Source organism: Epinephelus fuscoguttatus, linkage group LG2, assembly GCF_011397635.1.
Source record: "Epinephelus fuscoguttatus linkage group LG2, E.fuscoguttatus.final_Chr_v1".
Classification (NCBI taxonomy): Eukaryota; Metazoa; Chordata; class Actinopteri; order Perciformes; family Serranidae; genus Epinephelus; species Epinephelus fuscoguttatus.
Genome location: NC_064753.1, coordinates 25,491,376 through 25,511,072, shown reverse-complemented (window position 1 = coordinate 25,511,072; position 19,697 = coordinate 25,491,376). Strand labels below are relative to the sequence as shown.

The 19,697-nt window shown below is 41.0% G+C and overlaps 1 protein-coding gene and 1 long non-coding RNA gene across 3 annotated transcripts; one reads left to right on the top strand and one right to left on the bottom strand.

The window, feature by feature from the left end:
* The first annotated feature begins 1,058 nt into the window (after positions 1-1,058).
* abcb10 (ATP-binding cassette, sub-family B (MDR/TAP), member 10) lies at positions 1,059-18,013 on the top strand. Its single transcript, XM_049600996.1, has 14 exons — positions 1,059-2,041; positions 3,628-3,834; positions 4,881-5,083; positions 6,059-6,193; positions 6,575-6,721; positions 8,468-8,603; positions 8,713-8,808; positions 9,633-9,842; positions 9,958-10,037; positions 10,199-10,379; positions 11,804-11,847; positions 12,031-12,065; positions 12,264-12,322; positions 12,467-18,013. Exons 1-14 carry the CDS (start codon positions 1,600-1,602, stop codon positions 12,658-12,660), a joined length of 2,169 nt encoding a protein of 722 aa, XP_049456953.1. The 5' UTR covers positions 1,059-1,599; the 3' UTR covers positions 12,661-18,013.
* Positions 8,663-18,452, bottom strand: LOC125903838 (uncharacterized). Of its 2 annotated transcripts, none has more exons than XR_007451336.1 (3): positions 18,225-18,452; positions 10,166-10,346; positions 8,663-8,801 (listed from the first exon to the last, which is right to left on the bottom strand). It is a non-coding gene; the product is annotated as an uncharacterized LOC125903838 (long non-coding RNA). The 2 variants fall into 2 exon arrangements; XR_007451337.1 differs by lacking the exon at positions 8,663-8,801 and adding an exon at positions 9,753-9,881.
* Positions 18,453-19,697: the final 1,245 nt, after the last annotated feature.

Genomic DNA, 19,697 nt, shown 5'->3' with positions numbered 1-19,697 from the left:
ACAGACCTAGGACCAATTCCATTTCTTCCCCTTAGCCCTTGTCTTGGCCCTTCCCCTTGGTTTTGGTTCCGTTGAAGAAATGGAATTGGTCCTAGGTCTGTAAGGGCTTAGGACTTGAGTCAGTGAGTCTGTAAGGGATCCATTTGGGATTGGCGGACAGACAACACCACTGCACACACAAACCACACCTAATCAGTGCCACTAGACTAAAGGTCAGATAAGATAAAGGTGCCAATACAGTCTACCCTGTTACAGGATGACATGCAGCAAAGGGCTGCAGATTGGATTCGAACCCCAGCCGCTGCAAAGAACTCACCCTATGTGGGGCACACAATCTACCTTTTGGGCTTGATGTTGCTCCATTTAGGCCCCAATTATACAGATGGCGTTTCCTCCGAAGGGTGGCTGGGCTCAGCCTTAGAGATATCCGGAGGGAACTTGGAGTAGAACCACTGCTTGTTCGTGTTGAAAGGGGTCAGTTGAGGTGGTTTGGGTATCTCATCAGGATGCCTCCTGGGTGCCTCCTGCTGGAGGTGTTTCAGGCACGTGCCACTGGTCGGAGGCCGCAGGACAGACCCAGAACACACTAGAGGTATTACAAGTCTCATCTGGCCTGGGAATGCCATGGGGTCCCCCAGGAGGAGCTGGAAAGTGTTGCTGGGGAGAGGGACGTCTGGGGTGCTTTGCTCAACCTGCTGCCCCTGTTACCCAGCCTCGGATAAACAGATGAAAATGAATGGACAGATGGATGGAAAACGCTTTCTGTGTGATCGGCGATTTTTAAAGAAAACATGGCTTACAAACCCTGTGGGATTGAAAGGCATGTTTTCTTTAAAAATCATCTGTAAAATAAATACAAAATACAACCATTTAAATTTGTATGTCCCTCCCCAAGCCAAAATAAAAAACATATATCCCTCCTGGGTGCGTAAAAAAAAAATTTGACATGCTTCCTCCTCTTTTCACCATCCCCTCCAGCCCCTCACGAGTAAGGAACAGTCCCTTAAGGCTTGGTATAGACGATCTGGGTTTGCTTGGTTTTGTCTGGGAAAGTTTGCCTGTATCATCAGCCATTGAATTCACCGAGGAGGCGGAGGAGGAGGAATGGTATGTGTGTGTAGTACATAAGAACCAAACCAGGGTCACCTTTCGTGTTTCCACCCTGTTAAACTCTCTCCAGGTAAATAAGTTGCAGTTCTCACGGTGCGTTTGCGGTCAGTCGGTCTCCGGTAGCTTGTGTTTACACTTCACCCGCCTGTCAGGCAGATATTGAGCCGCGACAGATGACAGTGACAGGCTGGGTGTTGTTAGCTGCTCGGTGATAAGAGATAAACGGGGTGACGGCGGCTGTCAGGCGCAGATAAAACGGACAATTAACGGTCTAAACTCAACAATGTGGCGGCAAGAAGCTCCACAACTGCTCGGCTGTGGATACGGTGTGAAGACCTAACGGCTGGGGGGCTAAACATGTTTACACGAGTGGATTTACTCAGCAAGAAACACCTCGACACCATCAGTTACTGACTCTGACTGACCACTGAGGAACATACTTATATCTCTTTTGCCTTTTGTTAAGCTAATATCAACACAACTCGGACAATGCGGCTTTTAATTCGCATGTCAAGGTGCTCGCATGGAGTTCACCTGTCCAAGCTGAAGCTAACGCAGCAGAGGATGTTATGGCTGCAGCACCGGCTCACTCCTTCCGCTGCCCTCCGGAGGAAGAGACAGTCAACCGGGGTCAAGTCATCCCTCCATCCGACCCTCTCCTTCCCCCTGTCCTCACCCTGTGTCTCTATCCTGCCCTGCAGTCCACTCAGAGGTCTCTCCATACTCTGCTCACACACACCGACAGTACGGACAGTCATACACACACCTGTTGCCTTTGCCAGCTCTTCAGCCGCCTCCACACCCACACCTGCCGGGTCAGTGAAGACCCAGACGGACACGGAGAGAGACCAGACACCCATCACGGTCCCCCCGCGGGAGGATGTTAAGAGGATACTACGACTCGCTCACCCTGAGAGATGGAGATTGGCAGGTGTGTATACTGAGAGTCCCCTTGCCTCAACATATCCATGACCAAAGAAGGTCTATGCATCCACAACACATCTCCAGTGATCACTGACAGCCTAGCCTTTAGGTACTTCCCTTACAAGAGAATAAAAAGGTGTCCTATTGTTAAAAAGCTTTCACTTTACTTATTATGATGTTTTTTTTTATTATAGGAAATAGTGAAAGTTAAAGCACACTGACTCAGAACTCTCAAAACTTTATTGGGCTGCCATGAAGAGGATATACTCTATACTACACACACTGTGGTCAGTCCAATGAAGGTTTTATCCACTGTGCAGATGCTCTCTTATCTTTTCCTTCCTTCACTGGATGTGATAGCCTGCGCCCCGCCTAAATTTAGAAGGGAATCTGCACGTAGCCATGTTTCCGCAGCATCATTCTCCATTACAACACCAGAGGAATACTTTGATTACAGTTGTTGTCTCCCGTGTGTGAGGAAGTGCAAAACCACAGCAGCATGAACTAAAAGTATAAGCAAAAGAGAAATGAAATTGAAAAAGAAATGAAAAAAGAATTTTTTCTAATCAGTAGCAACAGGAAGCCTCACTGTATCTTGCCTTGAGGACAGTAGCATTATTTGAACCCTCTGAGTCCCTCCCATATGATTCTTTGAAGGCTGTGACTTGAATCATACCCCGAGGTGACCTTGCTTGGAGACAGGTTCCCCAGATAAGAAACTTTCATATCAAGTCAAATCATGTCTGGTCTGTCATGTATGTCTGCTCTCGGCTGTTTGTGATGTTTATCTGGACAGCACTGTGAAAGTATTCACGCTGTGTTTTACCACATACCATGTTAAGTTGCTGTACTATATTACTAAACTACTACACATTATACTGTGTCTCATATCCCATTCTATATCACCATATATATGTTACATTGAGTCTTGCACCATAGTCTATCATACTAATAGAAACTTTGAGTACTTTGGCGGCATGGTGGTGCAGTGGTTAGCATTGTAGGCTCACAGCAAGAAGCCTCAGGGTACCCAGGGTAGGAGGTTTGAACTCCCATGTCAGCGTGGGTTTTCTCCAGATACTCCGGCTTCCTCCCATAATATCTGGTGACTCTAAATTGCCTGTAGGTGTGAATGTGAGTGTGAATGGTTGTCTGTCTCTATGTGTCAGCCCTGTGATAGTCTGGCGACCTGTCCAGGGTGTACCCTGCCTCTTGCCCAGTGTCAGCTGGCTATGTTCCATGGATAGGCTTCAGTCCCCCCATGACCTCCAACAGGATAAGTAGCTACAAAAAATGAATGAAAGAATGACCTTTGAGTACATAGACCTTTTGATTCTGCTGCCATTAAACACACCACTGTCCCTTTCTATTCTTATTTTAGTTCATGTACTCATTATTTTTCTCTGTTACTTTCTATTCTTCTCTGCACTTATTTATGTCCTTGTGTTGCTCCAACAACTGAATTTCCCTCCTGGATAACCCCTTCAGAATATAGAGTTAAAACATCCTTTCATAAATTGTAGCCATGGGTTTTGCTTTCTACAATAATTTGGTATAGATTAAGTTTTCTGTCTTTTCCTGTCTCTGCTTCAGCTGCCGTGGGCTTCCTGACTGTCTCCAGTGCAGTAACGATGTCAGCTCCCTTCTTCCTGGGTAAAGTGATTGACACCATTTACACTACTGGAGCAGACACAGAGACGATGACAGCCTCCCTGACATCATTATGTATCATGCTGACGGGAGTGTTCCTGTGTGGCGGGGCAGCCAATGCTGCCAGAGTCTACCTCATGCAGACCTCGGGTGAGACGAAGAGAGGGATCAGTACTCTATACACAATATATATAGCCAATACAAACTCACTGATGTCTATATTTATGTGTGTGTGTGTGTATATATATATATAATATATATATATTTATCCTGGTCTTCATCTTTGTATTCACTATTCAGGAAAGTATAGGAAACAATAACTTTCAATGTCTTATATTTCATTACCACTTTGATATCTGTGTTAAATATGGAGACACAGCCAGGAGATGCTTATCTTAGCTTAGCATAAATATTATAATCAGGGGAAACAGCCAGCCTGGCTCTGTCCAAAGTTAAAAAAAAAAATACTCCTACCAACACCTCGAAAGCTCACTAATTAACGTGATCTATCATGTCTGTTTAATGTGTACACAACCAGCAACCAGTTATGGCTGTTATTACTTCTTGGCAACCAGCAGCCAGACACAGGCATTTCCTGGCAACCTTACAGAGATAATAGTCCTGTCTGTGTACAGATTAAACCCGCAAGATGTTATCTGTGAGCTTCAGAGATGCACATCAGGCTTATTGTTAAACTCTGGACAAAGTCAGGCTGACTGTTTCCCCCTGTTTCCAGTCTTTGTGCTAAACTAGGCTAAGTGCCTGCCAACTCTAGCCCTTTGCTTTCTGGTTGCTCTCACCTGTAATTCCACGCCCCATTTTCATGTACAGACATGAGAGTGATATTAATATTCTTATCTAACTTTCGGTGAGAACAGGAATAACCTTATTTCCCAGAATGTTGAACCACTCCTTTACTTAATTATTGTCTTTTTTTTTCAATCAACTGATTGACTTTACAATATGCCAAATATAATGAGAAATGCCCATCATAACTTAACAGAGCCTGAAGTTGAAAAAAAATGTCATTTTATATGTGCAACTATCCACATTTGTGAAGCTGTAACCAACCACACTTTGTATTTTTATTGAATGATGGCCTGGGATGATTGATGACTTAGCAGAAATGGAGTTGATTCAGTTTTTGATGATTGACTTTTCTCTATTGTCTTCACTGATATCATTTCTCTCTCTAGGCCAACAGATTGTTCGTGATCTCCGTGCCTCTGTCTTCTCCTCCATCCTCAGACAGGAAGTGGCATTTTTTGACAAGAATAGCACCGGAGAGCTTATCAACCGCCTCTCTGCTGACGCCGCCGTGGTGGGCCGCTCCATCACTGACAACCTGTCAGACGGGCTGAGAGCCCTCGCCCAGGCAATTGCTGGTGTCAGTATGATGGTGAGTACGTCTCTCTGAGTGCTCCACTGTGGTTGGCCAGGACAGTTTTGTATGAGGAGTCAATAGGTCTCCTTTATGATATAGTAATATTGTGGAATAAAAGTGCTAGGTTAGGTTGTATTACTGATGTGTCTGAAATACTTTTAGATGTAAAGGGACAGTCCACATCAAAATCAAAATACATATATTTTCCTCTTACCTGTAGTGCTGTTTATCAATCTAGACTGCTTTGCTGAGAGGCAGAGTCTTGGAGATAAATGATTTTAGGGTGAACTGTCCTTTTAACATAATTACTGCAATATAAGGACACACTCACTGTCAGTCTGACTTTAGAAACACCACAGTGAGAGTGAGGTGTTTGCCTGTGCAGTCTTTTGTTGTTCAGTACGAGGAAGTCGTGATTTTCTTGACGTCTTTTGTTTGTGTCTTTTCTTCTGTGTTGTTGGTATGTTAGCTGCAAATTACTGTTTAAAGACTGCAGGACTGTTGGGAAACAGGTTTATATATATGCTTCCTGTCCATCCAAGGAAAAGGATAGATTGTGTTGTTTAACTGCCACACCCGCAGGTATAAGCACTGTGTGTGTGGAGGTCACTCATATACAATATTGACCAATAGGTGGTTGAACTGATAGTTACTTGCTGAGCTATTAATCTAAAGTATGCTTATCTGATATTCAGTCACTAGTCTCAGCTTTTTTGTATCTGCAAACTTCTTTCGAACAGTTACAGAAAATCATAAAACATAATGGACACTCTCAACAAACAAGTTGTTCTTAGAAGGAAGTAAAATGATTTCCTGGTGTAATGACTGTTCAAGGAAATAGGTGGAAGTAATTGCTGATCAGTAACTGATTTGGTGTGAACATTTTTTCTGTCTTCCTCCTCTACACCCTTCCTCCCACTCCTTTCTTTTGACACCTTTTATTTCTATTGACGGGTGGGGTTTTTTTTTCTTCTCTTTGTCCTCTTGTAGATCTATGTCTCCCCCAGCCTTGCAGGCTTTGTGTTGCTCATTGTTCCTCCAATGGCTGGCCTCGCTGTACTCTACGGCAGATACCTTCGGTCCATCTCCAAATCCACACAGGACGCACTTGCACAAGCCACACAGGTACAGCGCACAGAAACATGCAGATCAAAGAATAGGCTGAGACTTAGCTGCCAGGTACGGTGGAATATGAAGGAGTTAAATGGTTGGAAAAATGCGTATTAGCTTTTTGATATTTCTTTGTTTTGTAAGCACATGAGTGGTGTCACCAGATGTTCAGCAGCAGGGATCAATAAGACATTATTTGAGGATGTGGTAATTAAAAACAGGAAGTAGTGACAAAATGTAATTGCAAATTTGCAGTAGTGTTTGTGTACCCCTTAGTTTCTAATATAAATGCTGCACTGCCTGTATTAGCTTAATTAAATTCACAGATAGAGTAAATTTACAATGTTGATAATCAAGATAAAGTTGTAATAAAACAGATTGCATATGTGTGTGTAGTTGGCAGAGGAGCGCATCAGCAACATACGGACGGTCAGAGCTTTTGGTAAAGAGCTGTCAGAGGTCAACAAATACACACAGAAGACAGACCAGGTCCTCAGTCTGGCCAGGAAGGAGGCTGTACTACGAGCCGGCTTCTTTGGAGTGGTAAGTGTGTGTGTGTGCGTGTGCGTGCGTGTGTGTGTGTGTGTGTGTGTGTGTGTGTGTGTGTGTGTGTCCTACCAGTGAAGCAAACCAAACCACAGTTAGGAAATAAAACATTGCACAGAGGCTTCTGCTTTTTTGCCCCTGTATTTCAAGTTTGTTGAATCACCACAGCACCTGCAATGTCAGAACATGATGTATGTTTCACCATAAAAAAGTATACCCTTACATGGTCAGAGAGTAAAAGGTTAAGATTGTGTTGAAACAACTCACAACTTGGCTTATGGCTCTTGAACAGGTTTTTCTCTTTATGTCTCCTCTTTATATCTTTAACACTTGGGCGATATTTGCATTTTGCATATGGATGAAATTAAGCTTTAATTGTTCACCCTGATTTACGTCAGTGATGGTACACAGAATATATGAAACCCATTAGAATATAATAAGTCATCAGCACCACAGGCTACAACCTTCAGAATGACCATAAAAATTAATTAACACCTATCTAAAACTCTATAAACAAACACATAATTTTGTGGCTTTTGAATTAGATCTTGCTCTGTCTCTAAACTCTAAAGCTCTTTGAGAATCTCTCAACTGATCATTATTGAATGTATTGTCCTCTCTGTCTGTCTTCACTGTTGCATCATCAGGTATCTTGTTAGGGGCGGGAATCTCAAGACATCCCACATTTTGATTCTGATTCAGAGGGCTAAGATGTGAAGATAAAATGATTATCAATGCAGAAGAGTAGTAACAAATGGGAGCCTAGCTTAGAATGTAAACACAACGCACCTGTTAACATCCATTACGTTTCACCATCCATTTCGCTTAGCTGTCAGAATCATACAGTCCGGTCCTCAGAAACTGTCACAGGCATAGATGTATTGAGAAAACTGGAAACAGCATTAAAGGCGAAGTCCTTTTAATCCCTATGAAAGTTGCTCAGTGGCGCATTAAGCCAAAAACGTTTGACGCCCCAGGGATAAAATTACCTGAACTTCCGCATCATTGGGCCCATAGAGCAGACACACTTAAGACTTTCACCGGCTGAGCTGCTAACCTCTGGTTAGAAGGGGGTTAAAATAATTTAATCATGTGGTTCTTCTAGACTTCAGAAATGTTGTCAGACCAAATCGTTGAAATCCTGACAGTGAAACGAGTCATTTCGTGGGGGTTGTGAGGCTCACGAAATTGTATCCACTGATTTACAGAGGTCTCTTTCATGATGTAAGTCTATGGGAAAAAGTCATTTTGGGCCCAGTGGCATCACATGATGGACTGCAAGATATAATTCCTCGGTTCAGTCACTATGTCAAATTGGCTTCAGAGCCTGGTGCTGTTCCTGGGGGCTTGGTCACAGGTGATCATAATTGAAGGGTCAGTTGGGTTTTAAATGTAAGATTATTGACCTCTCTGCATTGAGAATAATATTTCAAGAGAGAATAACTATACAAATATGTTTTTCCCTCCACCCGTAATATCAGTATGTGAATGTATGTCATTTTCCTTGCGTCTCCTCCCTCTAGACTGTTTCCCTAAATTGAATATTATCAGGTAAAATAATATTCTCCACGCTCAGTAAATTGCAGTTCAGAAACCAAAAGAGAGGGTCCAGTTAGCTTAAACATTAGCCTGTCACATGGGCTGTATAACCAGTGATGCCAGATGTAGGAGTAATCAAATAACTGTGTGTGTGTGTGTGTGTGTGTGTGTGTGTGTGTGTGTGTGTGTATGCGCACGCGCCAGACTGGTCTCAGTGGTAACATCATGATCCTGTCAGTGCTGTACAAAGGAGGCCTCCTGATGGCCAGCCAGCACATGACCGTGGGAGAGCTCTCATCGTTCCTCATGTACACTTTCTGGGTGGGCATCAGTGTTGCAGGTAAGACACCAACATGTGCACATGTACTCTATTATTATGTGAATCTCCTGTACTGTATTGTTTACGTCAGTATGGTGTTTGTGTGTGGTGACTTCTGTTTGATGTGTAGGTCTGAGTTCATTCTACTCTGAGCTGATGAAGGGTCTTGGAGCAGGAGGCAGACTGTGGGAGCTGCTGGACAGGAAGCCAGAGTTTCCTCTAAATGGTCAGTACACACACACACACACAAACACACAAACACACAAAGGAGAGTATTACTCCACTGCATCAATGAGTTTTTTATATGTCCTGAAAACTATCTAAAACTAAGTGTTTCAGAATTGTTAAAAAGATTGTCTTTATAGTCTCAGCCTTCTCTCTGTGTAACTAGATGTATATTCACTGTTGGACATTTTATCTCTAACTATATACAGTATAACAGGTTTCAAAGACTCGCTGCTTGCTCTGTCATTGCAAAACAGGTTAACAGGGGTAAAACAGAGGTATTTTTGCCCAAGTAGTTAATAAACTATGTGTACAATTTACATTTTAAGATGTAGTCAAATAATCTAGCACTGTTTTTGCTTTACTCCCTTGATCATTTATTTTATTTTATTTTTCCTCATATACTGTGTTAAACCACTCGAGCAAGTTAAAGGTGTGCTCTGCAGGAATTGTTGGATAGTGAAAGTAAAAGCCAACCCCAGCTGTGCTCGCTTGGCATTTTGTCTCACTATATTTGCATTTGTTTTGGCGCTTTGTCTGTCATTTTCATAGCGCCCTCTTTGATGCGCACCGCTTACAGTCTGGAATCTGGTCACTTACTTCACCTGCGCACTGTGCCCAGGAATGTCCCAAACAAAACAAAGTAGGATAAGAAGCAAAGACAACAGGAAAAACAGACAGAAGACAGTGTCTCACACACTTCTAGTGGGTCATGACCTGCAGTTACCGCTTATAGCCATAGGTGTTGCCAAAGAGACTGAAATGGAGATTGTAACTTTAATAATGGTTTTATCTTTGTATCCCTCCTCCTCTGCTCCTCCACAGAAGGTCTCATGCTTCCTTCAGAACAGCTGAAGGGTCGGTTGGAGTTCTCTGATGTCTCCTTTGCCTATCCGGCCCGTCATGAGGCTCCTATTTTCCAGAACCTCAATCTATTGGTTCCAGCTGGCACCATCATGGCTGTGGTGGGACCCAGCGGCTCTGGAAAATCAACCTTGGTCTCACTGCTGCTCAGGCTGTACAACTGTGACGCTGGTAAGAGAACGATTGTTCTGTTCTGACAGTTTCAAAAATCTGTGATGACAAACGTAGCAACACAAGCCTCCGTCAGATGGCTGTTTAACCTTTGAGAATGATCTTGTTTCTCCAGGTATCATCACTATAGATGGTCATGACATCAAAGATCTGAATCCCTATTGGCTCAGGAGTCACATTGGGACTGTCAGCCAGGTAATAAATTATTCTCTAACTCATTTGTTTTCCTGTAAAGCTCACAGCACACACATCATCTGTACATAGCCAAAAAACATTGAGAGCCTTGAGAAGATTGACGATTGATTGAATATTGTTTTTCTCACATTTGTCATCTCCTCTTCCCGCCTCTCTCCCAGGAGCCTGTGCTGTTTTCTTGCTCCATCAGAGAAAACATTGCGTACGGTGCAGTGGACCCAGACGCTGTGACCACAGAGGACATCTACAGGGCAGCCAGATTAGCCAACGCCTTTAATTTCATCCAGTCTTTTCCTAAGGGCTTTGACACTGTAGTGGGGGAGAAAGGAGTGCTGTTGTCAGGTGAGAAGCAGAGCTAGAGACACAACAGGGTCATCATCACAACATCCACTGCACTGTTAATCTCTGCAAACACATATCTGCGCGTATGCACAGCTGATGGGTTCTGATATTGCTGCTCTGTTGATGCATGAAAGCAGTCAGCAGGGTCGATGATACTGAGATAGATATTTGTTCTATAGATAAGAAAACTTTATTGTTCATTACATTGCATGAAATGGAAATTTGCCTTTGCCATTCTGGCAACACTGTAAAAACAGACAGGGGTCAGTTGAGGTAGTTCGGGGATCTGATCAGGATGCCTCCTGGGCACCTCCCGTTAGAGGTGTTCGGGGCACGTCCCACTGGTAGGAGGAGCTGGAAAGTGTTGCTTGGGAGAGGGATGTCTGGGGTGCTTTGCTTGGCCTGCTGCCCCCACGACCCAGCCTTGGATAAGCGGATGAAAATGGATGGATGGATTAAAAAAAACAAACTTTTTGATTTACATTTCAGAAAAACGACACTGCTTAAAGTTTCCAAGTCTTTCTAACTCTGACTCTTTCACAAGTATTTGTGTTTAGTGTGTATTCATATCTTGTCACACAGTAGAATTATGGCCAATTATTATTTTTTATTTACTTTATGAAATGCTTTATTACTCTATTAAAGGGATACTTTGGCTCTTGGGCTGTTGCTCAAACTACAGATTGTACCTCTGCATTTTCATATGCCCGCCACTGCAGACACATAGAATGTAGAAGTGAATTGAGAAAGCCCCCCTCAATTTAAAACAAGGTTCTGCAACTGCACTGCCTATTTCTCGTCTAAAATGTCTTCAGAGACATATTTTAGTGCACTGTTTGGTTGTAGTGCGAGAATTTGTGAACAGGAAATGGATCCTGTTTCCTGTATTGTAGTAACAGAGGCTTAAAATACTGAGATCAAATGGTAAAACTAAGCAGTGCTGATGAATTATGAAACATGATTCTGTTACTGCGTTGCCTGTTTCTTGCCTCAAATGTTTTCAGATTTTCAGAAACACATTTTAGCTTACTGTTTAACTGTGCCTCAAGATTGTTTGTTACCAGTCTGTCACCATATTGTTTCCTGTGTCAAAATAGACAAGCTTGCTTTACATCATCCACCAGCGGGAGCGTTTATTGGTTTGGTGTGGCATAGTGCATTCTGGTAGTTGTAGGTTTTCTACCTCTTGAGCAACAAGCGAACGCCACAGTCCTTTACCTCTGTTTACTGTGGTCATGTAGCACCAATTTCAAGAGTTTTGCACCTTTCTACTGCATAGACAGCCCAGTTTTATGAAAAGACCATTTTTCCAGCAGTGAAATACTTCTTTAACTATCATGGCTCCATGTATACAGTACATATAAGGCATATTTAGATGCAGCCTTTATGTGTATACATGGTTAACTTGTGTGTTTGTTTCTCAGGTGGTCAGAAGCAGAGGATAGCCATAGCCAGAGCTCTGCTCAAGGTGAGTACAGCAACATGGTTGTTCGTTTTACTGTTCATCCACAGCAGAAGAAAGCACAACTCTGATCATATCTGCTATCTGCAGATAACATTTGTTCACATTGAATCAGAATCAACACTCAAATCTGTGCTTTCCTTTTTTTCTGTGAATTCTTATAAAACTATTTGTGTTTTCTCTCCACAGAATCCTAAAATCCTGCTATTAGATGAGGCAACCAGGTGAGAAAGACTAAAGAAATGTTTCAATCACCAAACCACTTTACTTTTACTATATTTTTCTGTCTGCTTTTATTTACTCTGCTCAGCACTGTAGATATCTATGAACACTATAATAATAATGACTTCAGAAACTGTTTTTATTGTGCTGGTTTAAGACTGTTTTGTTAAATGAAACCCTAAACAACCATCTTTCCTCAGTGCATTGGATGCTGAGAATGAGTTCCTGGTCCAGGAGGCCTTGGAGCGTCTGATGGAAGGTAGATCTGTCTGTCTTTTTTGTCTCTCTCTCTCAAATTGTATTCATGCCAGAATAAAGCTTCAGCACTGCTTCTCCTAGTGCACTGATGCCACCTCTGTTTCTCTTGACTCATGATTTCCTGCTGCTCTCACCCAAACAACAGGAAGGACAGTCGTGATCATCGCTCACCGTCTCTCCACCATCCAGAACGCTCACGCTGTTGCTGTACTGGACCAGCGGCATATAGCAGAGTGTGGCCAGCACACAGAGCTGCTAGGCAACAGGCAGGGACTGTTCAGAAAACTGATGGAGAAACAGGCGTTTCTACAAGATGAACAGCAACGAGCACTTCGCTGAGAGGACAGGGAGTACAGACGAGTGGACGAGGTAGAGGTGAGGTCAATCCCTTGGAATAAAGTGGCTTTGCTTCAGAAGGGGTGGGGCAGTGGGAAAAATAGGTATTGCCTGGAATGAACAAGGATGGATAAAACTAAAGGAAAGCAGATCTTTCCACAGGACAACAGATGAACACTAGAAAAAGAGGAGAATGGAAAACCCACCGAGAAACATTGAAGGGTTTTTCTTAAATGCTGCGACTGTCTATTCACTGCTGAACTGACTATTTAGCTCCACATGAGGAGCTGTTTGAAAAGGAAACAAACAGGGTAATCTGCCGTGAAGACCCAAGAACTGAAACAAGGATCAGGTTCTTAGAGATGCTTTATTTTGAAAATATCTAACTAATATCTGCACTGAAAGACGAGGTCTGAAAGAGGATGAAAAGGAGACACGATGAAGACAGACACTCCTCACACAGCAACATGTCATTTTTTAAAATCACTGTTACTACCATAGTTTTCGAGGAAAGCCTAAATCCTGTTTAAAAATAGTTCAGGCGTACCTGAGACATGTGCAGAATGTAAATGTAACCATATGCATCTGGTACAAATGACTTTCACTCTCTGCTGTGGGTCACTATTGTCTGTTATCACTTCATGATTTTCATAAGCAAACCAAAAACAGTCCAGTACCGTGTATACACAACTGCTAAATGTGTATTTGTGACATATTGTTTATATTTAAAACTTGAAGCCCACATGCAGAGTATTTACAGACATTATTTAAAGGAAGCAGCTATTTGTGTTGTAGTAAAGCAGGACTGGACACTATGAGGACATGAATTAAAGTCCAGGTAAAGTAAAATCAGAGAGTTCTTTCTTAACACATGAAACATGTTAGAAAGGACTTGTTGAAAACGTGAAAAGACTTGAGAACTGTGCAGTGCTCTGTTGTTGAGTTAGACAGTTAAAAAACTGTTTCTCATCATTCTGTGTCCAGGATTTTTTTTAACATAACCTCTCCCCTCACCATATAAAAACTAATGTGTAGCATCAGTGTTGTTTTGTTCCTCCCTGTGAGTGAGCGGTGAGTTTGCTACGTTCAGCAATCTCTCTTGGCTCCTTCAGTCTAATAAACACATGAATAACTATCTTTGTTATATGCTACTATCATATAAAAACAAGCAAACTCACCAACATACCTCTCAGTCTTTCAACCGCAATCAGCTACCCAGCCTGCTGGTGGTTAACGCTCACTGCTGTGGTGGTGTTCTTTGTGCTAATGTTAGCTGCTGAATGAGCTGAATGAGAGCAGCTTCACAGCAGACGCACCCACGGCGTCACAGCTTTTCACATTTTTTAAACCTTATTTCATATTCTTGCCATTTTTTTCATCAGTAGAAAACACACTTTTCTGTGATGAGACAAACTCAGAACACATATTTAGTTTTTCTTTACCCAGACTTTAATTTCTGCACATTTGCCATGAAAAATATTAGTGATTGTTTCTTTCACAAGGACTTGGTCTCAGTTAATCGTATTTACATTGGGATGGGTTTACCAGTATGTTTAGATTGAGTGGGATTTCCTCACTTTAGATTTAAGTGACTGCCCTGAAACTGCTAAACCTTTCCATGGTTACATGTCAAACACAGTAACTGTGCACTTGGGAGGGTTGAGTGAGGCGAGCTGAACAGCCTCTTCTCTGTAAGATGTTCTGCTGCTCTCTGGGAGGCACGAAAAGGGAGACATGTCATTAAAGTCAGAGGTGGTCTGTGTGTCATGATCACATCTCTCTTAGCAAGTATCTCATTGTCTAAAATCCCTAATCCCTTCATCTTTTATCTTGTCTTGTAATCTCAGTCACTTTTCTTGGTCTAATCTATAAATGGTGGAAAAACAGAAAATCAGAAACTAACATTATGTCATACACATTTCTGACTGAACACTGTTGACCACTGTGTCTCTCTGTCTCTTCCATAACTGAACAGGATGTGCACTTGGCTGACATTAAATTCTGTGTAAACCGCTCTAAAAGCCACAGCGCTCATGTTAAAGGGCCTGGCTAAGAAGGAATGATTCTCCTCAGTAAATATTTGCATGGTAAATGTCCACTTCACTGCTCAGGGGGAGTCTGTTGGACTGGAGTGTTACATGAGACATGCAAATGGTCTCAGTTTGAATACCCTACAGCTCTAAAGGGACTGCAGATTGGACTGTTTCTAGAATTGCTTGTGAGAAACAACTAGATGTCTGATGAGAAGCTTTAATTGATTTACAGCAAATGATCACATATTATATAAATGTGTTTTTCTGATGTTCATGTCCCCTAAAATGTCTGACCTTGACTGTACTGACCTGTATCTGTTTTGTCACTAGAGGGGTGTTTTCACATTCCTCTACTGAAGCAGGCAGTGTTGATGCATTTCCGTAAAATCCAACCCACTTGCCAGATAAAATGTTGTAGGGATGCACGATAATATCAGCACATCATTAGTATTGGCTGATATTGGCTTCAAAATGAAATATTGGAATGGGCCAGAATGCCAATTTCTGTCAATACGACAAACCAGTTTTTTTCTTTCTTAAACCACCACAAAGGAAAAGAACAGGCTGTGAATGATTATTATCCTTAGAGCTTTTCAAATTTTAAAGGAAAGTTTAAAGACAATGAAATAATAGTACTAAACAGTGCAAACACAAATACATGGTCTTAACATGGACATAAGTAGGCCTACATAAATGAAAGTACATACAATAATAATAAAGATAAAGTGGGGTTCAGTCATACAGATAGAGAGGTATGTTCAGTCAGAGGATTCGGGGAAGAAAGTTGTGTAATTTTTAGTGGCAAAAAAGTAGCTGGAAATGTGGCAGCAGGTCATGAAAAACTACTTTTTTGTTTGTTGGTTTCGAACAATTGTTTGCAGCCTGGTATCCACCACTCCCTCTATTTCCTGACGACAAAGTCAGCTCATATACATGGAATCATCATCATGTCACATAGAAACATTGATGTGATTCGTATGAAATTTACAAATGTAATGTATCTGTGGTTTTTGCAGAAACCGATTATGCCAAAATTTTCTTCTGGCGGCTGAGCATCTAAGATGTGAGATTCAAATGACGCTAGGCAACCTAGATTAACTATGTCAGTAATACAAAATGCTTGAACAGTAACCTGGAACCCTCAGAGCAGACCTATCAGTACAGAGAGCCAGAGTTAACTTTATATGTGGTCAGACCATGTTTTACGAAATATTAATCACAGCAAAATATTTTTACATAATTTAAAAACTTGTCTGGAGGGAAACTTTAAGTCAGTCTCTATTCATAAGTATATTTCCTATATTTTCATTGTCTATTTCTAAAACAAAAGTCAGACATTATGTTGCAGGAGTTTTTCTTTCACATGAATTAGATTTGAATATTGCACCAGTTTTATATAAAAACATTATCAACACAATATTTTCCTACAATATTTTTTTCTCTTACCATTTGACTCAGATGAAGAGACTGCAAACCTGTGTGCATTGCTCTGAATGTTCATGCTAGATTTTTTGTTTTTATGGTTTTTTTGGGTATGTTTTTTATGAGTTAGAAACGTGAATTATTGTGAACGTAACTTTCTTTCATGGTTTGACGGCAGTGATGCGCAGAGACTCTAAAAACTGGACATTTAAACAAATCAGTCTTGATAATATTTAAACAAGGAATATATTAAAACAGCATTGATCACTGATGACTGACCACATGAAAGCCTTGTAATGTTGTCTGTGTCTGGTTTTATAAATATAGAGGTTTTATATATTTATTACAGTGTGTAGACTGTGCGGCAGCAACATGTGAGCTCTGTTCTCTGTCTCAGTTACTTAACTTTAATTAAGATAACTTAGTTAAGAAAGTTTCCATGTGCTTTGTTTTCTTTTGTGATGATTTTAATGTTGTGTCTTAAAGGTAGCAACAGATTTTAATTTCCTCACAGCCCGTTAGTTATCATCTCAAATTGAAACCTTTATTTTAATGTCACACCATGAACATTGTCTCTGAACATCACATGTCCAGACTTGTGTCCTGTGGAAGTACATTTTTAAAATCACCAAACTCCACCTATTCACATTAAATCGAAAGAATTCGTGTTTTGTTAAAAATCACCTCAACACTCACTCCGTAAAAAGTGAAAGTTTCCCAGTTAATGACAGATCCATGTCTAATAACAAATCACAGAAGACCACCGAGAGGTTCTTCTCTTTTTTTAAACTTTGTATAAGTTATAAAAATCATGATCTAAATGATGTATGATAGATTTTTAATTATTTTTGTGTTTGGTAAAGTATTCCATGTAAAGGTAAATAAAGTGAGATATTGATAGTTTTTATTTGTGGGAAGATTGCTTTTATTATGCTGATATTTTTTTTGTAAAAAAAGTAGCAGAGGACTGAAGATATTTACACCATAAATTGGTACAAAAAAATCACTAGAATGCAGGAAATTAAGTGCTAATGCTCAAACTCTTCCAGCAGAGAACCCCCAAATCTCTCCATTTGATATGTTTCTTCCCATTGTTGAATTTAAACCTACACCCTTCTTTGTTTAAGTTGTTTTGTGTACGTTTTGGTATGTTTAGGCTCGTACTGTGTACACTTTTATTAAACTGGAACATATTTAAATAGCTTCAAAATGTGAATTTTTGTTTTGTTTGTTTTTAATAAGTGAAGATAACATTTTATTACATTGCTTTAAGGGATTAGGTAGACCCATATAATATTATATGTCTTAAATACAGTGGTCATATTAGCACCCTTTAATCACCATTCCTCTACTGAGCCACTAAAATTGATGAGAAGAGGAGGCAACCTTACACCTCATCATTTGCTTTATCAGTGTAGATTATATTTAATAGCTTGTAACGGATCACATTTTCTCATTCAACTTAACATGCTGACATTTCTCATAGTATACTTGTATGATTGTGTCTGGTGTGTTTCCATGCAGTGTGTCAGACTGTCACTAGGTGGTGCTTTTGCCTCATACTTTGACCTACAGGGGGCGTAAGAGGAGTGTTCGCTGCTCACTTGGTGGGATCAATGTTCATTCAATCCATCATACTAAAATAAAACTTCTTGGTAATGATATGAGCAATGTGTATTCAGCTGCTGAAAGGTTGTGTTGACAGCGCGGTAAGCTTCTCGTACAAATAGACTCTGCACATTGTCTTATCTGCCCGCACACAGACCGGTCCTGGCAACACAGTAAATTATGGCAATCAGTTGATTTATTCTCCTTCTGAGTGCTTGTTGCTCTTGTGGGGCAGATTAAGAGTCTATCAAGATACATTGATTGCGTCAATCAGCCTTTTTAGAATCAGGCTCAGCCGTTGTGTGATAGAGAGGGATTTCTAAACAGCACAGGCACAAGAGGCAAAGACATGCTGTAAAAGACCAATGAAAATAAAACTGAAATATCTTGGAAATCATGCTCTTCTTATGCTCAGAATGAGTGGGTGTTCATTCATGACCTTTGGTGACAGTATGATAAAGATCATCTAAGTTTAAAGACTTTAAACCTCAGCTTTATTCTCACCATGTTCCTGCCCTGCAGAGGACGTCTCAGCTGGCTCATGCAGCTCACCAGGTGTTGCTCAGCCCTGCATGGGTTTCCAATTCCAGCTCCATGTGCTGCAGCTCCGCTTGCTTTTCTCTGTATCTACTCCAGAGCTATTTGAGGAACTACAGGAACTGAGAGGCTCTGACCCTTTACGGCCTTACGCAACTAAATGATATGATAATCTGTTTGCCTTATTTGTTCATAAGAGAGGAAAGTAAATATCAAAATAATTCACACATTTAGAAAAAAAGATACGCTTTTTAAGCTCCTGCAGCATTCGGTGAAGCTCAACCATGCCATACCTCTGTGGTTGGTAGGAGCATGCAGAGATTTACTGGTGGAGAGAGTCTTTGGTCTCAGGAAGCAGATTTAAAATTATTTTAAAGGAATACTTCACAGACAGAATGACCATTTGTAAATCCAGTAGTCATGCTATGTTACCTTGAGTTCACTAACCTTAGCACTGGAGTCTGGCTTTGAAGAGAGCATTGATAAGTTTCACTTTCAGTTCAGATTTAAACTGTAATGTTTTAGCAAAAATGAATGTGTTTGGGAAGTATTGGGGACTCGAATGGATAAATGAGACTTGAATTATACTGCACAAGTTGTTTAAGAGTTTGTAAATATGATTTTATATAGGGCAAAACATATTGTCAAACATGGCCCCCAATCCGTAAAGCCATGCGTGATAAAGTTGTCTTCACAAATTCAAGGAAATACGGCATGACTAATGATTTACAAACGGTCGTTTGGTGGGTGAAATATTGCTGTAAGTGAAACCAATTGTTAGTATGAGACATCCCACCACTATAAAACAAGGTGCACTTCACAGGCACAGTTGCATCTTTTTTTTTAATATCACTTAAAAGAGAAAGAAATTTGCTCAAAACTCTCACTGATCAGGCGTGTTGCTCCCAGTTCTGCCTCTGTGGTGAAATACTGCCCACTTCTTCAGGAATTAAATGCCTTGTAGCACAAATTACATTAAAATGTCTCGTTAGCCTGAGGAGACGTCTGGATTATCTTTGGGCAGGTTTCAAGAGAGGATCAGGAGTCTTGTTTACCCTTGCCAGGAGCATTAGAAAGCAGCGTTAGAAAGCAGTGCGTACTCAGCAAGGAGCTGATTTGTGCAGCACGTCACTAACACATGAGGCTAAACAGGAACAGGAACGTGTCGGACAATTTGTACTGCTTATTAAAGGAATACTTCACCCACAAAATAACCATTTGTATGTTAGTTAGTGAGGCTGTGTTACCTTGAATTAGTGAAGAAAATTTTGTTTTTCTCACATGCCTCCACAAAACTGCACATATTCACTTATTAGGGTATATATACCCTGATGAAGACTCTTGTTGGCTTATCCATGAATCAATAAAGGATCTTTAACTACAGTCAAAGCGCCTTGGATGCAATTTAGGACTGCCTGCCTGTACCATAGTGAGGTGGCC